Consider the following 23,943-nt stretch of genomic DNA (forward strand, 5'->3'; position numbering starts at 1 on the left):
CCAATTTTTCATTGTTTGTAGTGGGTTTGGAGTTTTGGGGAGGCGAGCGTGGCTTTGCTTGTGGATGAGCATGGCTTTTGCATCTTTCTTCCAGAGAGCAAGTATGAAACCATGGCTGTGCTGTTGCCTCTTGAGCTCTAAACTCACCTGAACTGATTTCACAGGGTTGTTTGGCAAGGCTGTAAAGAACAGCAAAAGCATCAAAACTTTCTGCCGATGCGCAGAAGAACACTGCTTTATGTTCGGGTCACAAGCAGAAGGCTTGTGGCAACTACTGGGGGTGGAAATCTTGAGTTCTTACAGGCCATAGGAGGTGGTTTTTGCAAGTGTTGGTCATGGCTGTGCAAATAGGTGTTCAGTGAAGGCTTTGCATTCAGAAACTTGGTTTTATTTTAATGCAAATATGTGAACAGGCTGTGGCTACAAAGCTTGATCTGGTTTTGGTGACTGATGTTGGAGCTGCTGAGGTCACGTATTACTTCCCACGTTTATCTTTTTACTATGGCATTTACTGAATATTCAACCTAAGGGGCAGCCTTTCACTGAAAACGTAGCACAGTAATACGGCTTCTTAGCATCAGTAATGGGGAAAGGAAAGCTGGTGCCTTTCTGAAAAGGAATGTGCTTTTTCCAGGTGTTGCATTGGTCCCCCAAACAACGCACCTTGTCATCGATTTTGAGGAAACATCTTCCCGCTCCTCCCCCAAACTTGTACATCATTCTTTTCCACTGGTATTGGAAGAGCTGGCTTTTCTCAACTAGGTGCGAGTTGAATTAAGCAGTTTATTCCTAAGTCAAAAAACTTACTCAGCAAGTGAAGTTAGTTGAACAGTTCTTGACACAATCTCTTCTCCAAAAGCGTGTGCCTGCCTCTGCTGAAAGAGGTAAAAGTCTGAACGTAAACCTCCCTGTAGCTGTGGGCATACCTGTGCAGTGCAGCTGTTCAGCGTGAGCTCGCATGCTGCTGCTGGCTGGTAGCTGTGCGGCAGCATTAGCAATGGCAGGGGAGGTTCAGCAGATGCGAAATGCCTTCCCTGCCCGAGCAGCGTGCCTCTTTGGGCTTTCCAAATTGCTTTGGCCAGGGAATTTTGAATTCCACTTTCTGCATTTGAGACTTAAAAAGGGCCACTTTCCCCGGGGCTGGCAGACTCTATCGCGGTGCTGGTCATAAACGCTGCCTGCAGAGAGGGAGATCAGAGCCCGGGATTCAGGGAGCGCCTTCTGCCCAGGGCGCCGCGCCTGCTCCGGATGCTGAGAAGGCTCCTGTTTATTGGGCTCTCGTGTGTTGAGGTCAGGCTTCAGTGGTGCAGCAGGGACTTCTTTTTTCTTTTTTTTCCTTGTGAACACTGCTTGCTGGGGCTGTGGAGAGTGTGAGAACAGCTGGAGAAATTTAATTTTGGCTTCCCTGCAAAGCACTTCAGAGGACTGCCACTAGGCAAGATCTGAAACCAGATAATCAAGGCTAGGACAGGCCCTCCCAAGAAATCAGCTGGGGAACTTCTCTGCCGGGGCGTTAACAGGTCTAGCTCATGTTTATGCAAGTGGTCAGTATGCAAGTAGCGACTGCACCCCAGCGTGTTTGGTTCTCAGCTTGCCATCGCTTTCAGACAGGTACAGCACTTTTGTTTTTAAAGCATCGGATTATAATTGCAGTTGTTTGAGCACTGTAATTTATCACGGCCACACATGTTCTGCAACACTCTCAGCTATGTGGCTGGAGCACAGGCTTTCACAACAGTTATAATTACTGGTGTTGGACCAGGGAGTGGAGCAGAGCATAGTCCCATACAACTTCCAGAGATCCTCTCTTGGCTGTGCGAGAGTTGCCCCAGATCCCTTTTTCCAAGCCTTTTTGAAGCTAAGGAGGCATGGGTTGCATCCTCCGGTACAGTGTTCCAGTGGTTTTCAGGAGGTGCTGGCAAATGGTTAGGGTTGTGTTGATGAGAGAGAGAAACAAGCCTTTTCTGCAGTCTAATGAGCTCTGTATAAACAGTTTTCTCTGGAGCATGTGGATGATGGAGCTTTTGATGGGCCTCTGGAGAAAAATCAGGGCTGGACCCTGGGAAGACGAATTGCAGCCTGCAACAATTACAGTTTTTCTAAATGTTTGAGATTGAAACGATGCTTCCACTCGTGGGACTCGCACAGCATTTAGGTAATTCAGCCTGGGATACCTGACGCTTCCGTGATTTATCCAGATTTCCGAGAGCTCCTGGGAGGCTTCCTTCATGCAACACATTCCATACAGCACCGAGAATTATTCGGCTGTAAAAGCAGCAGGGAGGAAGGAGCCAATCCTCCAGGTACTTACAGTTATAGGGCTGTTGTCATGGCATAAGCTGTGCCAATTTAAATGGATATAACTTCAAGTAGACGGGGCTGAAAGTCGGCAAAATGAGAGAGGAAGATTCGTGTTGTCGTAACTCTTTGTACATTACTGAAGTACCAAATGGATTAGGAGCTTTAAAAGCTTTAAATTTGTGTGCTTTTGGCATCATCTCCTTGGAACAACTGCATCTCCGTAGTGAAGCTTTGGAAGGGAAATGGTGCTTGAACGGGTAGTCCCAGACTAGTTTCTTCTAATTTCACTTGCAATCAAGTGATAGAGAGGGAGAGACAGATGCTGCAGCTGCGTGATTACAGAAAATGCAGCTGTTAACACACTTGCTTATTTTCCTACTAATGAGGCATCAACTCTCTTCTGATTTTGCTGTTTGGGTAGTGGTTTCATTCTAGCAGAAAATTGGACTAGTGTTGTTTTTTTTTTTTTTTAATTTTTCTTTATTCTGATCTGGTTTGGGTTCAACAGCTGTCAAGACAGGCTTTCGGAACTAGTCCAGTTTGAGGAAAGAGGCAGCAATTCCAGCGAGCTTTAAAGTGCTTGGTGGGCTCTGGATGCTCCTGGTTAGCCTAAGCTGCTTTGTTGAACTTGTTTTGTTTCTGATAGTTATACCTAAATGTCTTCTCACCGTTAATCCAGTTCCTCAGCTGCAAGCAGTAAATGGGTGATTCTGGCTTAGGTATTTTCACTTTCAGTTCTTTGGATTATCTTGTGGTTTCTTGGAGACTTCTGGGCATAGTTAGTTTTTCTTCTTTGCTTTGTGAAGCAATACAAAGGTGGAAAGAGGATGAAGAGCCCTGACACTCTCCCTTCCCAGCTGAAATGAGGACAATACTTGCTGTAAGTAAACTCAGCATGACTCTGATTTTGAGGCATGATACACTTGACTGTCAAATGGTTTAGTTTTGAGTGGCATTCAAAAGCTCCACTTCTGTGTTATGCTGGGGGAAGAAAACGGATTGCTAGATCACAGGTAAGCCAGTAGTCTTAGCTGCTCTGTGCTTTTTGCTGAGAAGTCAATGAGCAGCAATATTCCTCTAGCAGTGCAATCCATGCAATACAAGGGATTTTGGAGGCATGGAAAGACTACTTGGTAGTCCAGCATGCTAAAGATGAATTTCATTCAGTAGAGCGATATCGTAAGACTGCTTGGTGCCTGTTGCTGGATGCGTGCTTGCCATGTGGATGAATTGTTGGTTTAGTAGGTTTTTTCTTCATGCCTGTCACAATACCTCTCCAAAACTGGCAGCGGCATCACTATAGCAGTCTTGTAGCAAGCCCTCCTTAGCACAAGGCTGGGGGTGGCTCTTTCTGCACCTGCGTATGACAAATGGAGAACAGAAAAATGCACGAAATTCTCCAGGCTGAGAGTGACTTCTGTGGAGATGTGAGAGGGTTTCTCCAAAAGAGATGTCGAGAAACAGATCTAAAATATTGCACTTGGCTTCTGTGGGATATGGAACCAGCTGTTGGTATCTTCTCCGCCTCCCCCCCGCCATCGGTCACGATGGTTTGTAAAAAAATTCACATTGCGTATGCCTCTGGAATAACAAGATTCATTATGGATGCTCAACTTGGTTGTTCCCACCTCCGTTAGAATATTATGGCAGAAAAAGGACTTGGGAGGATAAACAATGCTCCAGCTTCTACAAACCACTCTGTGGGTCATGGTGGTTGTTTTATCATGGTGATTCCCTGTGTAGAAACTGAACCTTTTTAACCACACTTTGTAACTGATCCACTCAAAATTGGTTTATTTCTACCGATAATATACTGATAATATTGAGCCAGTGCAGAGCAAATGGGAGTCAGTCGTGTGTTTGAAGACAAACAGAATTCACCTGACTTTGGATTTCAGGTTTCTAATGGGGTGTGATCTGGAAGAATGACCTTCTGTCCGTCTCCAGACTGAGTAGGTCGGGGAGAAACCTGGCTGATTTTTTTTGTTGTTGTTGTTCTTGTTTAGCCAAGGAATCCATCATGGAAATTTTTGAGAGAATAATGTTAACTTCTCCATTTGCTTTGGTTGTATTTGTGCATGTTGTCCTGTGTTTCTGCTATAAAGGTGGATTTCAGAGGGTTTACAGTCATGTGGAAGTGTTGCTGGACGGTGCTGGTGTTTTCCTTGCTGGCACTTAAAGGATGTGCTTGGCTATTATGCCAGAATGTGTGGGGTTGGCTTATTTTGTCTTTCCACAAATATCCATATATTTAGTTATTCACCTGTAAATAAGTGCTTCGTAGTATTAAAGCAGTTGACCTCTGAGTGTGGGAGAGAGAACTTAAGAGACCAGATGCCAAGAAGGAGATCTATGCAGACATAACCTCCTTTTATTAAAAAATAAGAAATTAAAAAAAAACTGGCTGTGATTGCTTGATTACTGTTGTGCCTAAGCACTTGTGCCAAAGGACTTGTGCATCTGAGACTCTTAAAATGGATTGCATTGAATCTTGGTGCTCTTCCCGCTTTAATGTGTTTTTGACTCGATATCTCTATTGTCAACTTTGCATGTTCCACTCAAGTGTTTCTCTTGACATTCCCGGTCGCAGCCTGTCAGCGGTGAAAGCTGGCTTAGAGTTTTAGCTGTAAACGTGTTACAACACAGCAAGACATTGCTACCTGTTCTGCACTGGCAGGCAAGTCTAGCATTTGGACTTTGGAGAGGGAGGTGGGTTTCTCAGTTCTAGAAAACGTATGTAGAAAAAAGGGAAGGGGAAAAAAATCAGTTTTAATTTCAGATATTGCTACTTTAAGCATTCCTATGCTTAGGTTCCAGAAAAGATACCTTATTTAAGCTATTGTTTGTCTTGGCATTCCTTATGGGGTCAAACAGGGAAGTTGGTCACTGTGCTGTTAATGACTCTCTACTTCACTGCTGGAAAAATCCCCTTCCTTCAATCTCTACCAGACTTTTTCTAACTCTAGAGCAGATGTGGCATGAACAAAGTCATGTCTCTAGTACTCAGTTTTTGATAGCTACTCTAACTCGTTTGAATACTAATGGACTATAAAGCCCCAGCAAGTGAAGGATGTGTGGCGAGTGGCCAGAAGGTCAAACTGCTGCTTGCGGAAGCTTGAGGAGAAAGAGGTGGCTGATGCTGGTTTTTAAGGCAAGCTACGGTGGTTTGTTTTGGGTTTTTCACCTCTCTGAGCACTTCTGCCAGAGGCTCAACAGAAAATAGGATGAGTTGCAAGGAAAGCACTGGTCCATATAGCCTGGGAAAAGTTATCCTCCCCCGGGCATGGTTATATAGGATGCCTGGTCTACCACTGCCAAACCCCGCTCTGCCCAATTTATTTTTTAAATTATAGTCCTCTTGCAAACTCCAGAGGTTGTGCGTGGTCGGTTTGGCCCCTTGTGCAAGAAGAATTCCAATCTGGGGGGAAATTGTCTGTCCGACTTGATAAGCATCCTCCTAATTTCCAGAACCTGTTTTTCTTATCAGAAAAACATGGATATACATAAATGCCTGTTCCCAACAGAGCACTCCTGTTTGGGCACCAGCCAAGGGAGTTATCCCATGTGTAACGGGGTGTAAGGGGTCAGTTACCCCAAAACATGTTGGGAAGAGTCTGACATCTAGAAAAGCAATAATGTGCAAACCACAGTGGCTCTCAATTCCTAAGTTTCTTTCAGTTAATGCATATATAAGCAAGTCAATTAAAACACGTTGGGCTTATTTCAAATAGATAATCTAATTATCAGCTTGATTAAACCATATCAAATGAACAGTTCTTGTAATTCGGTAGCTTTGTTCTAATCACTCCAAAAGCAGTAGTAGCTTTAATTAAGAGCCTCAAAAGTAGCAGACCAGTGTCGATTGTGTCAATTGAGGGGTGTTCCAGCAAATACCTGATTGCGGGGAAGATCAAGCTGCTCCTAGGTTGATGCTAATATGAAGACCGACTCTTTGGTGCCAGTCTGACTTATTTAATAAATACCATTAAACGCAAGCAATTTTCTGCTGTTTCCAATGCTCAGATATAGGCTTAATTAAATATATTCCAATATCACTCAATTAGGCTGACTTTTTTTAATGTTTATAAGTTAGTATCACCTACCTTTCTTAGCGTTAGACCCTCAGCTTCTTATGTGAATGTGTGCTCCTTCAGACTGCAAAATTGCTTAATTCCTCAAATACCTACACGAGCCTGCTGCAGGTCACTTGCTGAAGTTGAAATGCAAGAGTACAAGGATGTGGCAAAAATGGAACAGGAAAACTAAAAATCGGGTTTAGTTTGCTGGATAACTCAGGAAGCCAACGCATGGCTGAAGGGGCTCTCCGGACGGTGCTGTTCCTCTCGTATTGCTTGCTTACTAAATGGCCTCCAAGTATGTAGTAGTAAGCTCCTGCTCATGGCGTGGCCAGAAAGCCTGGGATGTACTCATTGCATGACTGCAGGTGAGCAGCCAGCCTCTGCTACTGATGCTTTGGCTGTAGGCAATTGGCACTTGTCTCCGTTTCTTCTCGGTTTGATGCTTCTTCCCCACCTTTCCATGGAGACCTCTTGTGATGTATTGCTTGGAGGGAGCCATCCTCCTCCTGAGGCTGGTATGCCTTGTGCGTTCCTTCTTACGGTAAATCAGAGCAGGACCGTTTCCGTGGTGTTCTGCCTGGCTGGGAAGGTCCAGACGTGCTGAAGCTGTCCAGTCTGCCAGCAGCTTCGTTAGGGTGCTGGGTGTTGGTTTGCTCAGCCGTGCCTTCAGCGAGGCAGTTCCTCTCCCGGGTGCAGATTCTTTTTGTATTTTAGTAATTTGTGTTGGTTTTGAACAGTGACTTGACATAGCATCTAGATGAAAAGTCAGGAATGATATACAGATGAGTAGTTCTCTTCCCTCCCATAAACATATTTTTAGGACCTCTCTGCTGAACATGATGATTTGGTTGTTTAATGTCCGCAAAGTTTATAAAATACAACTCTGGGGAGCAACAACAGCAGTGAGTAGCCAGGTTCTAACCTGCATAGGGATTTGCATGTATTTAATTTAATAATGTTGGCAGATCTCTGCTTAATAGACTGAATTTACTTTTCACGTGAGTAGGTGGACTTTTTGTTTTTCTTTTGTCTAATTGTTTCAGAAAACGACAATGAAACAGCCTGCCTGTATCAACACGCAAACAGTCAAATACCTGGGATTTATTTCTGCTGTATGCCCTGGACCAGCATTCAGATCAGCTTTAGTAGATCTGATGAGAATTTGTAACGTGTTAGAAACAGCGTCGGTGTAACAGGGAACGGACTGGGACTGGGAGCTGGGTGAAACAGCTTTCTGGCCGTACCCTGGTTTTCCCAGCTCCTGTGGCATTTGCCGTCACCGCCTTGCTTTTAATTACTATCATGTTCTATGGCTTAATACTAAACCACATCTCATTGCATCCTGTCTCTTAATTGGCTTAACTGGCCATCACCCAAAAAGACTCTACTGTGTATAGAAACAAGCTTCCCCAAATATTTCCTAATTGACAGTTGGTGCTTTGTGAGAAGATGAGTCCCTCTGAGCGATATTAATAGATGTTTTCTTCTATTCGTTCTCAGGATTGGACATTGATCCTATGACGCATGCCCGGAAGAAACAACTTTTCCTTCTGAAACATCCAGCTGGTTCTGCTGGCCAAGCTTCATCACCAACCGGCAGCAGGAGGATGGACAGGACCGAGGCAGAGTGTGGCGAGCAGAGAGATGGAGATGCCACCGAGGCTTCGAACTGTCCGAGTGGGTTTGTGGGGACAAACAAAAGCAAGAATTTGCATGAAGTGCGAAAGACGTACCCGCTGCGGAGACGTCTGCTTCCCTCAGTGAACAAAAAGACCTGCAAAGTGCTCCTCACCAGGCTGGAGGATGTGGCTGGATCTCTGTCGAAACAGACCCAGAGCTGTAAAAAAAAGGACCTCCCCAGCTGGATGGAGGGTTTGGGACCTGCTTTGTTCTCTGAACAAGTTCAGCCTGTGGGAGCAGGGAAGAGTGATTCATCTGGGGAAAAGTGCACAACAACTTATCCAGGGACAGAGCAAGACCTTGATACTGCTCCTTCAGAGCCCAGGAAACGCAGGCTGGCCTCGCTGAACGCAGAGGCAGTGAACAATCTGCTTTTTGAACGGGATGATGGCTTGTTATCCAGCAGGCGTTTTCGGAGAGACTCTGTTAAAGCTGGTGGAGACTGTACCATTAAGAGCTTGCATTGCAAAGCTGGTGACAACTGGCCTGCGTTGGAAAAAACAGCTGTGAAAACAAGTAAAGGAAAAAACCGGCATGAGCCCAGTCAGAAATGCAATAGCTGTGACCATTCACTGGATGAGGTCTTTGATGATGGGACAAAGAGGGAGGATGGTGCCATCTCCTATCATCCCACCCCAAAGAGACTGGCCAGCCTGAATGCGGTGGCCTTTCTGAAGCTGACCCATGAGAAAGACCAACCCCTGAAGCAGAGGAGTAAATCGGACGGAGAGGGCAAGTCCGAGAACCACTGTTCAAAATCTACGCTCAAATGGGCCAAAGCCGGTAGGAAGAATTGTGTCAAATCCAAGAAGGAAATGGCTAGCTTAAAAATGGAAGGTCAGCATGGCTGGCAACGACTCGCTCTGGGCGCTTTTGGGAAAGGAGAGCAGCGGGACTCCTCTAGGCTCTACGGGGTGACAGAGCCCGTCCCTTACGAGTCGCTGTCTAGCTCCTATGCTAGCACAGAGGGTTTCTACCACAGACTGCCTTTGCTTATGGGTGGACAAGCTTCCATGAAGCCGGAGTATGGAAGACCCGGAGAGAAATCCCCGACCCCCAAACAGGAATTTCATCAGCCTTCCTTTCCCGTGCAGCAGTTCCCTCCCTTGCCTGTGCCCGGAAATCACACGGATTGTGGATGTCTCTACGAATCCTCGGATCTGACTCCATTGAACGGGTTTTACGTTTATTATGGCCAAAGTGGATACAGTGGCTACTCTCACTGCTCCGTTTACCCCAAGGACGAGCTTTCACAATCTGCTACCTGCGAGGGGCTCTTGGTATCGCCCGGTTCCTTGCCATCAGGTGCTCATTTCCAGCCACTCCACTGGTGTAACTCTCCGTACTGTTGTGGAGAAGGAACGGCAATTAACAGTTACAGCGTCTGCGGAGTCGTGCACGTGCCAGAGGGCAGGATTAGCAGCGTGCATGCAGGACGGAACAGCTACCCCTACAAAATGCCTTTTGCAGCAGGTAAGGTGCAAAGTGCAAGCAAATCTCGTTCGGTGTTCCTAGGAGAAGAGGGCTGGTTCGGCGCGGTGGCTAATGAAGGTATCTCGTTGCCAGGAGGCAAGCTCCCTCTGTGCGTGGTGCGTCTGAGCTTTGGCAGCCGAACTGTGGCTCAGAAAGAATCCGTGTTTCACCTCCCCTTCCCCAATTTTTAGCCCTGAGGGTTTTTCCCACTGAAAGGTCTTATTGGTGTGGAAAGCATAGAATCGGTGAAAGGATTTGGGCAGTGAGAAGGTGACTCATGACTTGTCATGCTGGAGCTAACCGCTTAGCTTTGATCTGTGTAAAATGAGTGTTTTTTAGTTGCTACACGCTCTGCAAGGCTTCTCGCCATTCTGCTGTGCCGCTCTGAGCGGAGGGTCTCGAGCACATTGGGCTGAGTTACTCCTCCGCTCCCAAAAGCTCGCTCTCGGGACTGAAGCATCCTTGCAGAGCAGAGCGATGTGAAGAAGCAGGCATTGCCTCGGCCATTAGACTCTTACTGGTGCAAGCTGTATGGGGGATGCCGTCTTTTAAGATTTTATAGATCAGATCTGGCAGGGCTGTGTAGCAATTCAGTTCGAGTCTACGGTTTGGACAGATGCTTGAATTTCACTGGGGTGCTATAAGTGCCAGGTATGCTGTTCGTTTGGTGAGTAGTGGTCCCATCTTTGCTCTTAAACAATGTCTGAAAATGAGAACAGGTGACGGTGTAAGAGGTGATGTAGTTATTTGCCTGGCTCTCTTCTGTCCCCTGGCTGTTTTTCACACTTTGTCCTCCAATGTGCTTTATCTTGGAGCTTTGCCTTTGCTATTGAAAAATATCTTTTGAAATATTTAAAAGTGGATTGTTGTGTGGGAGTTATCAGACACCAGTACTTTGTATAAAAGCCATCCTGCTAGACAGCGCTGCTGTTTGCAAATGGCGTGGTCTATAGATGAGGCTGCTTCTTCAGCTGTTGGGAGCGTTAACATCGGTCTTTCAGGTACCCACGTGTTTGAGTTAAAAGGAGGCATGACTTACCCACTTAAAACAGATTTCCAGGTAGGTTGATGGAGTTTTGGTTCAGTGCTCGGTTTGTCATCTTCCGTTGTAGGAAGCTGCTGAAACTCAGGAGCGTTTGGTTGAAGTATAATTTCCGTTTTCCCTAAATATCCCCGCTGTCATGGTGCCGCTTCCTACGGTAGCAGCTAGACAGTGTTCGTTAGTGGCTTCAATGCTCTTTAAAGTTGACTGCTTGCAAGACACTAGCTGAGCAATGTGTTCTTGTCTGACAGTTTTCTGTGTAGTGCCCTGAGGTCATGTCAGTCTACTTTGTTCCTGAAGTTTTGCATGCCAGTGCCTCTAACTTTGTGGAACCAGAAGGATGCAGGTGGTGCAAACAGAGTATTTTTTGGAGTTCAGCCCACCCTGTGAACTTGGTAATTTCTCATGGTGCTGGCAGGGGCAGCAGTGGTTCCAGGGGCATGTATTTACTAGCGGTGTGTCACCCCACTGCTAAGATCTTTCTCGGTGTAGGTTTGTAAGTGGCAAGATAATTTCTTTTTCTAGCACATTTTTTGGATGCGGTGCATTCTGGGTTAAAGCTGACTGTGGGTATAAATGCTTCACTGATTCCGATTTCCTTCCTGTGAGCAACTTTGATTTAAAAGCCTACAACATCAGAATAATTCAGACTTTGTTTTGTGAATTGAAGTGTATAAGGAGGTCTCCCAGAATATTAACCGGGACTTATGCTTAGGAGTTGATTTTTATATGTGTGTGCACCTCTGAAATCTCATCCTTCCCTAGAGTGGGTTATTTTAGTGAATTAGAGGAGTACTTTGGTTGGAAGCAACAGGCTCCCGTCTGAGAGCACTGGTACGAGGGGATCCAGCTTATGTGTTGCATGCCTTGTGTTATATCTGTCTTACTTGGCGTGTTCGAGATGTTCCTACGGAAATACCAGTGTCTGATTGGTACAAATCAAGGGATCAGGCTGTAATCTTGGGCAGTCGTGGCCTGCCATACGTGGGGGAGAGGCATTGCTTTCCCCGTCCCGCGGATGGTTTGCAGCACACAGCGTGAAAGCAGGGTGGCGGGGGTGAGATCGGACAGGCTGCGAGGGGTGCTTTAGCCCCAGCAGCGGTGGAGGGGCTGGAAGTGTGTGCCACCGAGGAAGGAGTCCTGGGGGTGCCAGCAAGGCCGGGTCTGTGCGACTTTCCTGAAGTTTAGTAGGTACTTTTGTGAAGCTTCATCCTGCTTTAGTTCAAGCTTGAAAACTGCTTTTGTAAGCAAAATACTCAAGAGGTGATTCACTGCTCTATGGGTCCTTGCCTGCCAAGGCCAGGCAGGATACCTGAACTCACATCCTGACGTCTTGGCTCGCTGAGGGAGTTGCTGCGGCATTTGCTGCTCAGGGTCAGCAAAGTCTACGATGGTCCATAGCAGCCCTGACGCTTGCAGTTCAGCAGTGGCTTTGTTGCAGCCCTCTAAGAGAGGGTCAAGCGGGAGACAGGAGGCAATAATTTCCTGTTACTGCGAGGGGATCTCAGCAGTTACTCAGCTGGAGCTTGGTGACTTCAGATGTTTTTTCACTTCTAGATTTTTTTTTTTGCAGCTCTGCAGCCGTGCAATCCCACAGATCTGCTAGGACATGCTCCAGTCTGGAGGCATCTCCTGGAGGTTGCCTGAAGCTGCCCTTTTTGTCACCCCAAAAAGCATGCTTTCTGATTTAGGAAATAGGGGTGCATTGTATATTGGTCTGGAAGCTTTCTTCCTGCTGATGGTAGGTAATTCAAACCTGACTTGCTCTTCTGTTGGACATGTTGGCCTGGGTTGAGGGCTTGTTTTGTGACTCCTGGAGCAGTGTGAGGTGTTCTGGGATGCTTTTGAGAGGCAGCGTCAGCCAACTTACTAACCTGTTGTGGTTAATGCATCTGCTTTAGGGACATGGTTTTGCTGAAGGCAGCAGTGTGCATCATCTTACATAGTTTTGTTCCACGTTGTTTCATATTTCTGGAGTTAATTCGGGGAATCTTCTCAATTTTCCCTGATTAGTAGAATTTGGCTTTTTGAAAGACGCTGGCTTCTTCTGCTAGTGTATCCTTCTCATCGTTTTGATAAGCCTTTTATTTCTTTTATACATATTGACAGGCTGGAACTACATTGGACACTGGCCAGCCCTGTGTGTATTACTGGCTGGCATTACTTCGGGGGATTTCAGAAGGGTTTGTTGTAGTGCAGTGTCATCGGCAGCAACATATTGGAGCATCGCAGGCTTAGAAGTATCTTTGCTTTTAGAATCCAGTGACAGTGCAAAATGAAATTGCAATGTGAAGAGTCTTTACTGCTATAATGCAATAAAGGGAGTTTCAGGGGAAAATGGTGGTAGTTTGGGACAGTCTTGATTGTGTAGTCGTCTTATATTTCAAATGAGATACATGCCTCTCTTCTTCCCTTCTGTTAGAAGGCTGCAAGTCTCTGGACCAGCTGAACCTCACAATCCCTGTGGCAGGGCACCCTGCGTCACCTGCCCACCCGCTCTCAGGATGTCCTGTACCCAGCGTGCCACCAGCTGCAGAACCCGTTCCTCATCTGCAGACCCCCAACTCTGACCCTCAGACCATGGCCCGAGAATGTCCACAGAGCTCAAAGCCTCCCAGCGGCTCCAAATCCGGTCTGCGAAATACCACGGGCTGTCTCCACGCCTCTGACAGCAAAGCAGCGGGAGGTCATTCCCATCCAAAGCAGCAACGCATCAGCAGGCGGAGAGCTACCAATGGCTGGATACCCGTTGGCACAGCCTGCGAGAAGGCCGTCTACGTTGTGGTAGGTGTCTGTGGAGTGCTGGGTTTTGTGTGTGTACGGCTATACCCGTTTGTGCATCTTCAGGGGACTAAGATCATGAAGGCTTGAGAGCGTTTTGGGTCTTGCTTCCAGGCGGAGGTGGTCACTAGATGCCATCTAGAACCTTCTTGGACACGCAAATAGTGCCTTTTGGCTGGGCTTCAAGGCTGAGCTGCTCTTGGCTTTGTTTTTCTTGTGTGCCCTGGTATTACCTTGCACAGCACGACAGGCGGTTTGGAAAGGAAGGAAAACCTGCTACTCCTGTGCTAGCGTCAGCTGAAACGCCATGATGATAAATGCTTCTGGCTTTGGCATTTGCAAGGGTGGCACCTGTTGTACCTGTGAGTCCATCCTACAGAGAGATCGTCCTCCAGCTTCTTCCTCCTGGGTTAGGGCAAACCTGTTCGAGAAAATGAGGGAGGCTTTAGCCTTGTTACAAGGAGCGGTTGTCTAAAGGTAGCTCTCGTAAGGTGGTTGTTCTCACTGATGGTGTCTGTAGCCCAGCAGGGATCTCCCAGAGAGCACAGAGGACTGAGACAGTATCCTGGCTCCCAGATGGAATTTTTCTAGCACCCAATATCCTTCTTCTTGTAACTTATCTGGTGGCATGCCCAGTCACTCCTTCAAGGATTTCTTGTCTGTACTTTCCCATTTGTTGTGTTCAGGGGCAGAGACTGGCTCCTGCAAGACGGGAGATTTCCTGCCAGAAAATTGAATTAACTACAGTAAAGTGCACTTCAGTTGAGAGAGAAGGCAATATCCTTCATGTTATTAAAACATAAGAGCTGTGGACTTGAAATCTGGACCCACATGCTGTCTGGGAAGGTGGGACAAGGCATGGAACCGCATGCAGTAAATGTCAGCAGCAAGAGGAGCTGTGGTCCAAGCGGACTCGTCTGTGCTGCTGCTTGGTGCAGTGATACAACCTCGAGCTGCTGAGAGCACCATCCAGGACAGGTTTTGTAGCTTCAGCTCTCAGGGCTGCGTACAGGTACCAAGGGCTGTGCAAGGATGAAGCCTGTGAAAGCCAGAGACGGGCCTCTTGCATCTGTTGCTCAGACTTTGACACTTCGAAAGGAGCAGCGCACCGTTAATCTCCTTAAGTCCTGGCGCATAATGCTTCCGATTTTGCCTGGGCGATCTGGCAGGAGGTTAAACCTGTCCTGCTCGGGCATTCTGTAATGAGTTTTCAGAGCTAAAATAAAGCAAAAACTCCAGTTTGCAGTCCAAAAAGTGATCATTTTGTAATGTTAGAGGGTACAAAGGAAATGTTAGCAATCTCGTTAAGGAAAGCTTTATGCCACAGCCTCCCTCCCACTCCCTGCCCTATTCATGTGAAATATTTCATATTTTATTTGTTTTCTTACAATGTTTGTATCAGAGAAATGCATAGCATTCAAAATATGCCTAGTTTTCTGCGCCTTTGAATATGAAGGAAATGCACACCTACAGGTAGGCAGATAAAATGGTAATTTTTCTGAAGGTTGTTTCTTTGCATGCAGAATAGAAAGAGCAATTGGTTTTTAATTTGAAATAAGGGTATTAAGTTCAGAAATGTAAGCTTTTGTGAGACTTGCTGTCCTGCTCCTTACTGCCAGCACTACATAGGAGAAATAGTTGTGTTTTGCTTTATTTGGAAACGCAGGCCACGCACGGCCTGCAAGCACTGGGATGCTCTTCCTCAGTGAACTTTCTTTAGCTATGAATGCCTTACCCATAGAAAAAGTAATTCGTTTGACCTGATCTTTGTTGTTATAAACCAACCTGGTGGGAATAGAGATGCCACGAGTGGTCTTACGCCGTATCACTTCTCTCGGAGGTCTGTTGGAGTGGAAGCACTTAGCTCCTGACTAGGCTTAGGCAAGTTTTTAATTCGCAGCAGGACCAAAGGAGTCTTGGATTGAGGTAACAAACAACAAACTAACCATTTGTCTGTACGCTCAGGTTGCTTTATTTTTTGTGTGTGTTCTAATGGTATAGAATGAACCAGAGCCAGCTGTTCGCAAGAGCTATCAAGCTGTGGAGAGAGATGGGGAGGTTATCCGGGTACGAGATACTGTCCTCTTGAAATCAGGACCCCGGAAGAAATCCATGCCATACGTTGCGAAGATATCGGCACTGTGGGAAGACCCCAAAACAGGTACCCAGGAGCTGCTGTTTACTCAAATGCTCTATCCAACATCTGGGCTGGGAGTTGGTGTGGAGCACGGGCTTATCTGCAGAAGCTCTTGATGGGACCCGAGTAGAGGTGGTGATGAGAGTAGTGTGGTTTTGATGTTAAGGTCCTGTGTCTGACTAGCGATACGGGAGCCGAGGAAGCTGTGCCAAATGTTGTAAAGGACAGGTCTTGCTTAAAAGTAAAGAGAAAAAAAAAGTTATGTGTAAAAGGAGTGATCACAGTGTGGTGAGGCCCATCTTGGTCATGTCATCCAGCTACAGCCGTTCTGGCTTTAACCTGGGAGTTAGTGCTGCAAGTACCGAGCTTCGGATGAGCATCTTTTCCAGCTTGTGGTCTGAATGGATACTTTTTTCAGAGGGAAATGTTTGATTTTTGTATCTTTTTTTTTTGTGCCTAACTGACCTTTGTGATGATGTAGCACAAGTAGAAGGGGGTTAAGGTGTAGGGAATAGCAACGTGACCAGCTTCATACAGCTTCTCGCTGTAACAAAAGGACACCTAGTTCAGCATGAAATATTTATCACAGCAGAGCTGCCTCTACGTGAGCGCTATGGGAATGAAAGGGATGAAGCAGGAGGAGGAGGCTGGATATTAGTGGGAAAACACTATGAGAAAACTGAGGCTTGACATGTTTTAATAAATCTTCTTGCAGGGGAGCTGATGATGAGCCTCCTGTGGTATTACAGACCGGAGCACACTCAGGGCGGCCGCAATCCCAGTATGCACCAGGTGAGCCATCCGAATGCGAAACTCGGGGCGAGGGTATCCTGGCGTCTCTGTGTTTCTGCAGGAAGGGGGGATTAGCCTGAGTATCTCCCCACATTCCTGGGTGGGCTCAAACTCAGGGGGCTGAGCTTCTGTTTTGAGTAAAATGGAGCTGTCTCTTGGCTGTGGTGCAGCTGTTGCCAGATGCGTTGAGTGGTGGTGTCCTACATATGGGCTTTTCCCCAATTTATTGCCATGTGTAGAAACTCTGGGCTGTAACAGAAGCTGCTGCGTTCTTTACATGGCCACCTTTGTCAAGTTTTAATGTTTCTCCCAGAGAGAAAATCTTGCGCATTAAGTGAAAAGTTGTTTTGACTGCTATCTTAGGAGTAAGGAAGAGTGAGTTTATACTGAATCAAGATCAAATGCCTTTCCAAAAAGGGTATTTTAATTCACCCAGAAATGCAGAGCTCAGTGCAAAAGCTCCTGCTGCAATTCTGCAGGACATTGGAGTACCTATATCATGTGCTGCTTTTTTATCATAAATCCCTTAATCTGCTTCTTAAACTCCAAAAACCTCTTCGTTTTGTGCAGAAACGTGGATGTTTCATCCTTCCCCTGTATAGATTTATGATGAGAATTAAAGACTGACTTGAGGATGTTGTGCCAGTATAATAGAGTTCGCTTTTTAAAAGGAAAAACGTGTGAATCATTATGACTTCACGCCTTGCTCTGCTTTGCATGGGCTTGTGTTGGGTGACAGAACAAGCTGTTTTAAAACAGGGAATGGAGAATTTACTGCTGTTTTCAGCCCACCAAAATTCTTGGTGCCTTTTTCCTTTTTTTACTTTTTTAAATAAAAGGGGAGGGAGGGGGTGAGAGCAGGACTGGGGAGCAGCCGGGGAATTGTACCTGCCTGACTTGCAGGGCACAGGTGAGTTTCTAAACCAAAATGTGGTACCTCATAGTTTTCTGGTCCATAAAGGAAGCATGACTGTATCCAGTTGCATTTTAGTGCAGAGAGAGCACCAGTAGTCTGGCCAGGAGAAATTAAGCCAGTTTTTTGCACACCTGCTTAATTACACAAGACTTGAAATGAGAGTGCCATTTGGGCTGAGTAGCTGGGATGGGCTTGCCAAAGATGACTCAGATAGCTTTGATTTAAGGAGTAGACCAAAACCCCAATGTGCAGAAGCAAGGTGTGGCATTTTCAATTTCCCTGATTAAGCATGTCCCCGAACGGTGACCCTTTTGTGAGTCTTTCCTTCCAGCCTCCTTCCTCAGGGCTGTGAGCAGAAACAAAGCCTGCAGGTAATGCTTCCAGACTTGCGCAGAGCATCCTTATTCCCAGAGATCATCTTTGCTGATCTAACCACACCTGAAATTCTTTCAAATGGCTCCATCTGGGTTGCCCTCCATCTAACCAATCCTGCCTGCTGCAGAGCCAAGTTTCCTAAATTACCCTGGGAAAAAAGGCTATTGCTACTTCCCTCACTAAACCAGCCTTTTTAATTGAATTGGGATGAGGAAAGGGTTGGAAAAGAAGGGATTCCTTTAGCTTTGATGTAGAGATGGATTAGAAGGACTGGTCGTGTGTCAAAGGGTAGTAGTAAAGACAGCAAAATGCTGTTAAACCTCCATTTCAATTCTTAGCTGTACAAATGAATTGGAAGGGTTTCCAGCACAGGAAAGGGAAAATGAATGAAGAACATCCCTAGAAGCTCGGAGCAATGTGTGGGTGGAGAGTGCTCCGACCTCCTGCCTGCAGGAGCATTGCTCACTGGGTTTTTCTGGATCTGGTCTGAAGGCTCTTCCATGTGCAGTCTGTGCACAAAGTCAGATTTTGGATAAGCTGGAGCAAAGGCACCTCTTGCAGGGGTTTTTCTCTTTCTGAGCCTCTGCAGTACCTCCCCTGATGGACTCAGCCTTCCTCCCTCTTACCTGTCTCATTGTCATTCCCAGGCATCGCAGTAGCGCTTTCAAAATGCTGCTTTATTTTTTCCAGTGCAGCGTTGCAAAAGCTCATCTCCTGGGACACTTCTCAGCGGTGGCCACAAGCTGTCTGTCATCCCCAGGAGGAAAGAGGAGGCTGAGTGGTGTAGCTGGTAGCGGCCTTGCTGCTGAAGCGCGTTTGTAACGTTGGCAGTATGTCTGGGATTTGGACACTTGGCCTCACAAAGTGTGCTGGGCAGTGTTAAATGATGGGAGAACTCTTAATGCTTTGCTCACGTGTTGCTGGATAGAATTTGGGTGCACACTATAAATAGGTCTCAAAACACCTGGAAGGTGTCTGGATTATGTGAAATACTGGCTCTAAAGAGTATCTGCTGTGAGCATGCTTTGATAGACTCCCCTTTAAGGTGATGGGTGAAGGTGTGGAGCTGGCCCTACCTCCCTGAGGCTCCTTGCCAGCTGGGTGACCTCTTCCTCCCTTCTCTTGCAGAATGAGATCTTTGCATCCCGGCATCAGGACGAAAACAGTGTTGCCTGCATAGAGGAGAAATGCTACGTGCTGACCTTTGCAGAGTACTGCAGGTAGGTGGTGCTCTTAACTTGCTGCTGTTCCTGAGACCTTCATCTGTCTCCAGCTCTTGTCACTCTTTCCATTTCCACCCATCACTCAGCAGAACTCTTCCAGCCCTACAGACTTTGGTCTGGCTGGAGCTGGATGAATTACACTCACTCTGCGTACAAGTTCGGTACTGCAGTCTGAGTGCTTCTTCCACTGCAGATTCATTACGTGTCTGTTCTGTGTAATATATATGCGTAAGGGGCTCACAAATTTTGTGCTTGTATGACCTTGGTACCACAGCACGTGGACATCAGTGGAGGACAGTGCAGGAAAACCCATAACTTGGAGCTAAAAACTAAGCAAGGCAGGAAATCATCCTATATATCTATCCCCTATGGTACGCAGGTGCCATGATAGCCAGAAAGCCTGCTGAGATAGTTTTGTCAGTGTTGCTACTAGACGCTAGCATGCGCTCGCAGATCTGGGTGTTTTGGCAGCGCATCACTCGGTAGGGACTAAGGCTTTTACTGTTAAGCTCTTGCTGATGGAATGGAAACTTTGTCAGTAAGAACTTCCGAGCATCCATATTCAAGACTGCCATCCTTTAATGGATGGATGCACAGGGCAGAGTGAAAACAGGGGTTGAATGGACACACGAATCCATAATGCAAAATAGTGCTTTAAATCTCTTCAGTTTTGCTGGGCGCATCTTGTTGACTGTGCAGTCTTACCACAGAGGGGATGTTTAAGCCCTGATGCACTCTTCTTGGTCCTCCTGCTTCTAGCCTAGGGCTCTGCTGTTTGAATTTCTAAAAACAAACTGTTTTACAAACTCTTTATAAGCTGAATTTTGCTCTTTCTTTTGAAAACTCAAAAAAAAAAACAAAACCAAAAAATACCCCACCAAACCCAAACAACAACAACAAAACAAAACAAAAAAACTCCAACCAAAACCAACCAACCAAAAAAAACCCCTAAGTTTTGGATCCAAACAGCTCATTTCCTTTCTAACAGCCCAGTCCTCTAGAATAGGTATTGGCAGGAATTTTTTCATGCTGTTGCGGGTAAGGTCACCTTCGAGAGATGTTCCTGAAGGCATCCTGAATTCTTCGTTTGCCTAAACAACAGCCTGATGCATAAGCCTTTTCTGAGGCTAATTAACAAAAAACGAGGCCAAAGTAGGAACAGCAAGGTGGAGTAATTGCAGTCATCTTTTGCACTCTGCAGCATCCGCCAGTATAGAAATATAAACCGTTGTGCTGCTTCCTACAGTTCGGGGTGGGATCAGAATCAATAGCTACTTCACATCGTCCTCTTGAGCAAAGCCGAATTCTGCTCCGCGCTCCTCCCCTTCCCTTCCACCCCTTATCCTTGGGCGGCCACGGTTGTGGCTTACGGCAAGACAGACCGGCACAAACCGTGGAAGATGAAACGAGTTTGTGCTAACTCTTCCGATGTAATTGCGTTGCAGATTTTGTGCCTTGGCAAAGCGTCGAGTCGAAGGGATCCCAGGCAGGAAAACCATGATGGTTCCTCCCTCGGAAGAGTACTCCACACCTCTGCACCGCAAGGTGCCCGAGGACACTGACCCCGAGCTGGTTTTCCTCTGTCGTCACGTCTATGACTTCAGACACGGGCGCATCTTGAAGAACCCGCAGTAGCACCGTTCTTCAGTCGGACCGCGGTGAGGGTGAGCGGCCGGAGAGCCGGCGGCAGGCTGACGGTCTGGGACATCTGTGCACTCTCGACGACTTACCTTGTGCTGCTTGCAGACGAGAGCGCCCAGCGCTCTTTCCTCGGACTGAAAAGCATGCGCAGGAGCAGATCCCTGTGGAGGAAGGCAGCAGTTGAAAGCACAGCACTTCATTAAAAGCATAAATGAAAATATATACGTATAAAATAAATATATGTATATAGATATAGGTACTTGCATATGTAAATCTATATCTATATACGTATCTAGAGATGCATATATTGGGAGGGGTTTGCAGGGGATAAAAGCCAGTAAACTGAATCCAGAGCCATCGCTGGTGGGAATGGTGGAAGGGTGCAGGAGGGATGCTTTGGTGCGTTGTATGAGTCAAGCTGTGACAGTTCTGTGGTTTTCGTGCCCTGATGTGAAGTGTGAGGACTGAGACCAGTTCCTTGGCAGAGCACAGGAGAGTCTCCCTTGTCCCGCAGGACAGACTGCGAGGATTCCCGGTGGGTGAGAGCTTCTTCAAAATACAGCCGTTGCTTTGGAAGCTACCTGGATGCAGAGTGGCCTTTGTGTTGTGCTTGAATAGGTTTTGCTCTGTCGGGGAAGAGGTGACCCCTGTTCTCCCTCATCTTTCTCTTCCCTCACCTCGCTGTTCTGTGATTCACCGCCTGGACTGGGGCTTGGCAGCCAGGCTTGGGAATCGGCTCCATCGCGGAGCAGAGGGAGCCAGCAGGACCACAGGCTTTCCATCCCAGTGTGGTGTTACGGAGAGCTGTGCGTCTGTCGCAGGAGCCCTGACCTTGCCCCAAAGGATCTCCTGCCCCATAAAGCACAGTGCAGCAGGCGTGGTCACTCTGAAGCTGGGAGGACACGAAGTGGGCTCCACTAGTGAGAACCGTGTTTTCTCTTCTCTTCCGAGTATTGCTCTTCCTCTAATAGCTTAGGGGGCCGTAGCAATAGAAGTGGGTTTACTCTTTCTTCCCAGTTTGTTTTCCTGTAATGTCGTTTACAGTCCCTGTTTAACCCCAGACGTCTCCAGTGTGAAGAAGCTAGAGGCTGGAGGGTGAAATGGCAAACCCTTTTCTTGAGTGTTTTTGGCTTTTTTAAATTTTAACCCCCCTCCCCTTATGTGACTGTCCCGACCCTGGGCGTACTGTTGAAGCCATCAACCTTGCAGCCTGCCCCACTCCAAACTCATCCAGGCATCCGAGCGAGCTCACCAAAGTGGCTTTGTGGCTCCCGAAAGGAACTGAGCATTGGGAAGGGTTCGCATTGACAAATGCGACCCGAGCCCCGCAGAAATTGCCTCTTGCCTTACATGTATAGATCCTAGATAGACGTTAGTTTGTCTTAACGCAAACTGTTGGAGTTCGTTCTAAAGCAAACCAAAGGACAGCGTAACAGTCCGTTGAGTCACTCACACCAAGCTGGGAGTCCATTTCTAGATTGCACTAACGTAAAGAAGGAGAATCAACACCGTCTTGGCCCACATTCCTGCTGGCTGGAGTCGCTCATTGAAACTAGGGATCTGCATTTTTCCGGTCTTTTGGGGCTTCTGAACTCGTGTTAAATGGTGGAAGTGTTCATTCTGCTTTAGTGTTGTCCTGTCAGTGGAAGTAGCACTGCCTGTACTCCCCGCGGCTGCCGGCACGGCAGGAACGAGGGCTTATTGGCCAGCTCCGACGGCTGCACGCCTGCCTGGCCTGGAGAGAAAACCCCACACATCAAGTCTGTTATGTGGAAATAGTTTGTTAACACAGGAGTTCTCCAGAGATCTGCTCTACATACCAAAGAGGGGAACGTGTCCAGAAGACGATGACTGTAGAGGAGATGGCAAGCTCTGGCACCTGCCACAGTGGGCGAGCAGGGCACACGTCTCCCAGCTGTCGGCGGACGATTCCTGCTCAGTGTTGCAGAGGGTGCTGGAGAAGCCCTGTTTATTCTTGCCTGCGTCGCCCGGGGGAGAACACCCAGCTCCAGCGGGTTTGATCCTAGGTGTGCAAGCAAGAATTTGCGGGTGAAGCGTCTTATCTCATTTATACCTCAAGATACTGTTAGTGTCAAAGTAATTGCTCAGATTTCTCCTTAACAATTAACTTGGGCACTGGTGGTCTCTTGGAACGATGCGGTTGGGCGGTGGTGCTGTATCAGGGTGGGAGTCGGGAGCGCTGCTGGGGCTCTCGGATGAAGGTGCCACGGGGGTGCAGGGAGGTGTTGGAGAAAGTGACGCTTTCTCTGATGCTTTCTCCGGTGCTACTGGGAGAGGCTGTTGAGTGGCTCCCCTCCTCAGCAGGGAGGGAGGATGCTGGGGAAGCGGAGCTGCTCCTGCCCATCGCAAGAGAGGGGGTCGTGGCCGCCCAGCGCGGCGGAGCAGAGCGGGAGGGGAACGGAGCAGCTACCCCCCGGGGCCGTGGCGCAGGATGGCGGCGTGGAAGGTGACGGGAAGCCCTAAATGCACACGCTTGACTCGGTAGGGACCCCTTTGACACCCAGCCTGAAGCAGGCACGCTGCCTGCGGCCGCCTTCCTCTCGCAAAAGTGCCATCAGATGCAGGATGCTTCAAGACCCACCTGCCGGGCAACCCCTGAGCATTGCTGCACGGTCAGGGAGGGGTTTGAAAGCCAGCCTTGGAAACCACAGTAACTCGCTGAAACTCCTCCTGACCCCTCTCCCCCCTGCTCCCACCTCTGTCCTGGCTCCTCTCCAGGCAGAAGAGAAATTGTACTTGCCCTGGGTCTGGAACGGGCTCTGGCCCGTGTCTGGAGAGGACAAATCCTGACTCTTCTCATGTTAGAATTTGCTTCAGGCCAAGAACATTGTTCGAGATTCACGTGGTTGCTTATGCTGTTGTGCAAACAGCATGTAAATGAATTGAAATGTCTTATCCATAATGAAAATATTTCATGCTTTTTTAATCTATTAGATATGGAAATATTTTTTGAAACTGAAAATGCAGTCGGTAGAATTTAAATTGAAACGTAATACATGTAAAATATATTTTAGTTGATAATTTTGTAAAATGCACTTTTTTGTGTCTCTTCCCCGGTTTCCCAGATCTGTATTTCAGTGTTTACAGATGGAATGAGAACATTCCCTATACCCTCTTCTGTGAGAAAGATATATTAGAAGTAATTCTTAAAAAATAAATTTGAAAAATCGTATTGATTTAGAAAACAAACCAGTGCTGCGCTGTTCTTCTCTTCCTTGCCTGAACTTCCCACTCGGACCCAGTGGGGTGCAGGAGTTAGAAGTGTTTGGAAGGTGCCAGTGTGGGAGCAGGCTTGGGTGCTCGGGGTCTTGGGGTGAGCGGTCTGGACGCAGCCCAGAGGTGAGATGCTGTGGGGTTTCCCAGTGGAAATGGAGCACTGGAAGGAGAATCGGCTGGGGGCTGACTTATTTTTTTCCAATCTGCTCTTGACAGCTGCTGTCATAGGAACGTTTAGGTCTCCCTTTAGGTGGGAAGGTGTTGGT

The 23,943-nt window shown here is 47.2% G+C and overlaps 1 protein-coding gene across 1 annotated transcript in view; it reads left to right on the plus strand.

Annotated features, from left to right (window-relative positions):
* The window catches only part of BAHD1 (bromo adjacent homology domain containing 1), a 40,515-nt gene extending 16,833 nt beyond the window's left edge, over positions 1-23,682 (plus strand). The window contains exons 2-7 of the mRNA XM_075163664.1: positions 7,881-9,533; positions 12,998-13,359; positions 15,358-15,517; positions 16,209-16,285; positions 18,705-18,796; positions 20,245-23,682. Of these exons, the coding sequence (XP_075019765.1) occupies positions 7,898-9,533; positions 12,998-13,359; positions 15,358-15,517; positions 16,209-16,285; positions 18,705-18,796; positions 20,245-20,434 (2,517 nt within the window). The 5' untranslated portion in view covers positions 7,881-7,897 and the 3' untranslated portion in view covers positions 20,435-23,682. The remainder of the gene's footprint in view (positions 1-7,880; positions 9,534-12,997; positions 13,360-15,357; positions 15,518-16,208; positions 16,286-18,704; positions 18,797-20,244) is intronic.
* Positions 23,683-23,943: the final 261 nt, after the last annotated feature.

Source organism: Calonectris borealis, chromosome 14 (genome assembly GCF_964195595.1).
Source record: "Calonectris borealis chromosome 14, bCalBor7.hap1.2, whole genome shotgun sequence".
Lineage (NCBI taxonomy): Eukaryota > Metazoa > Chordata > Aves > Procellariiformes > Procellariidae > Calonectris > Calonectris borealis.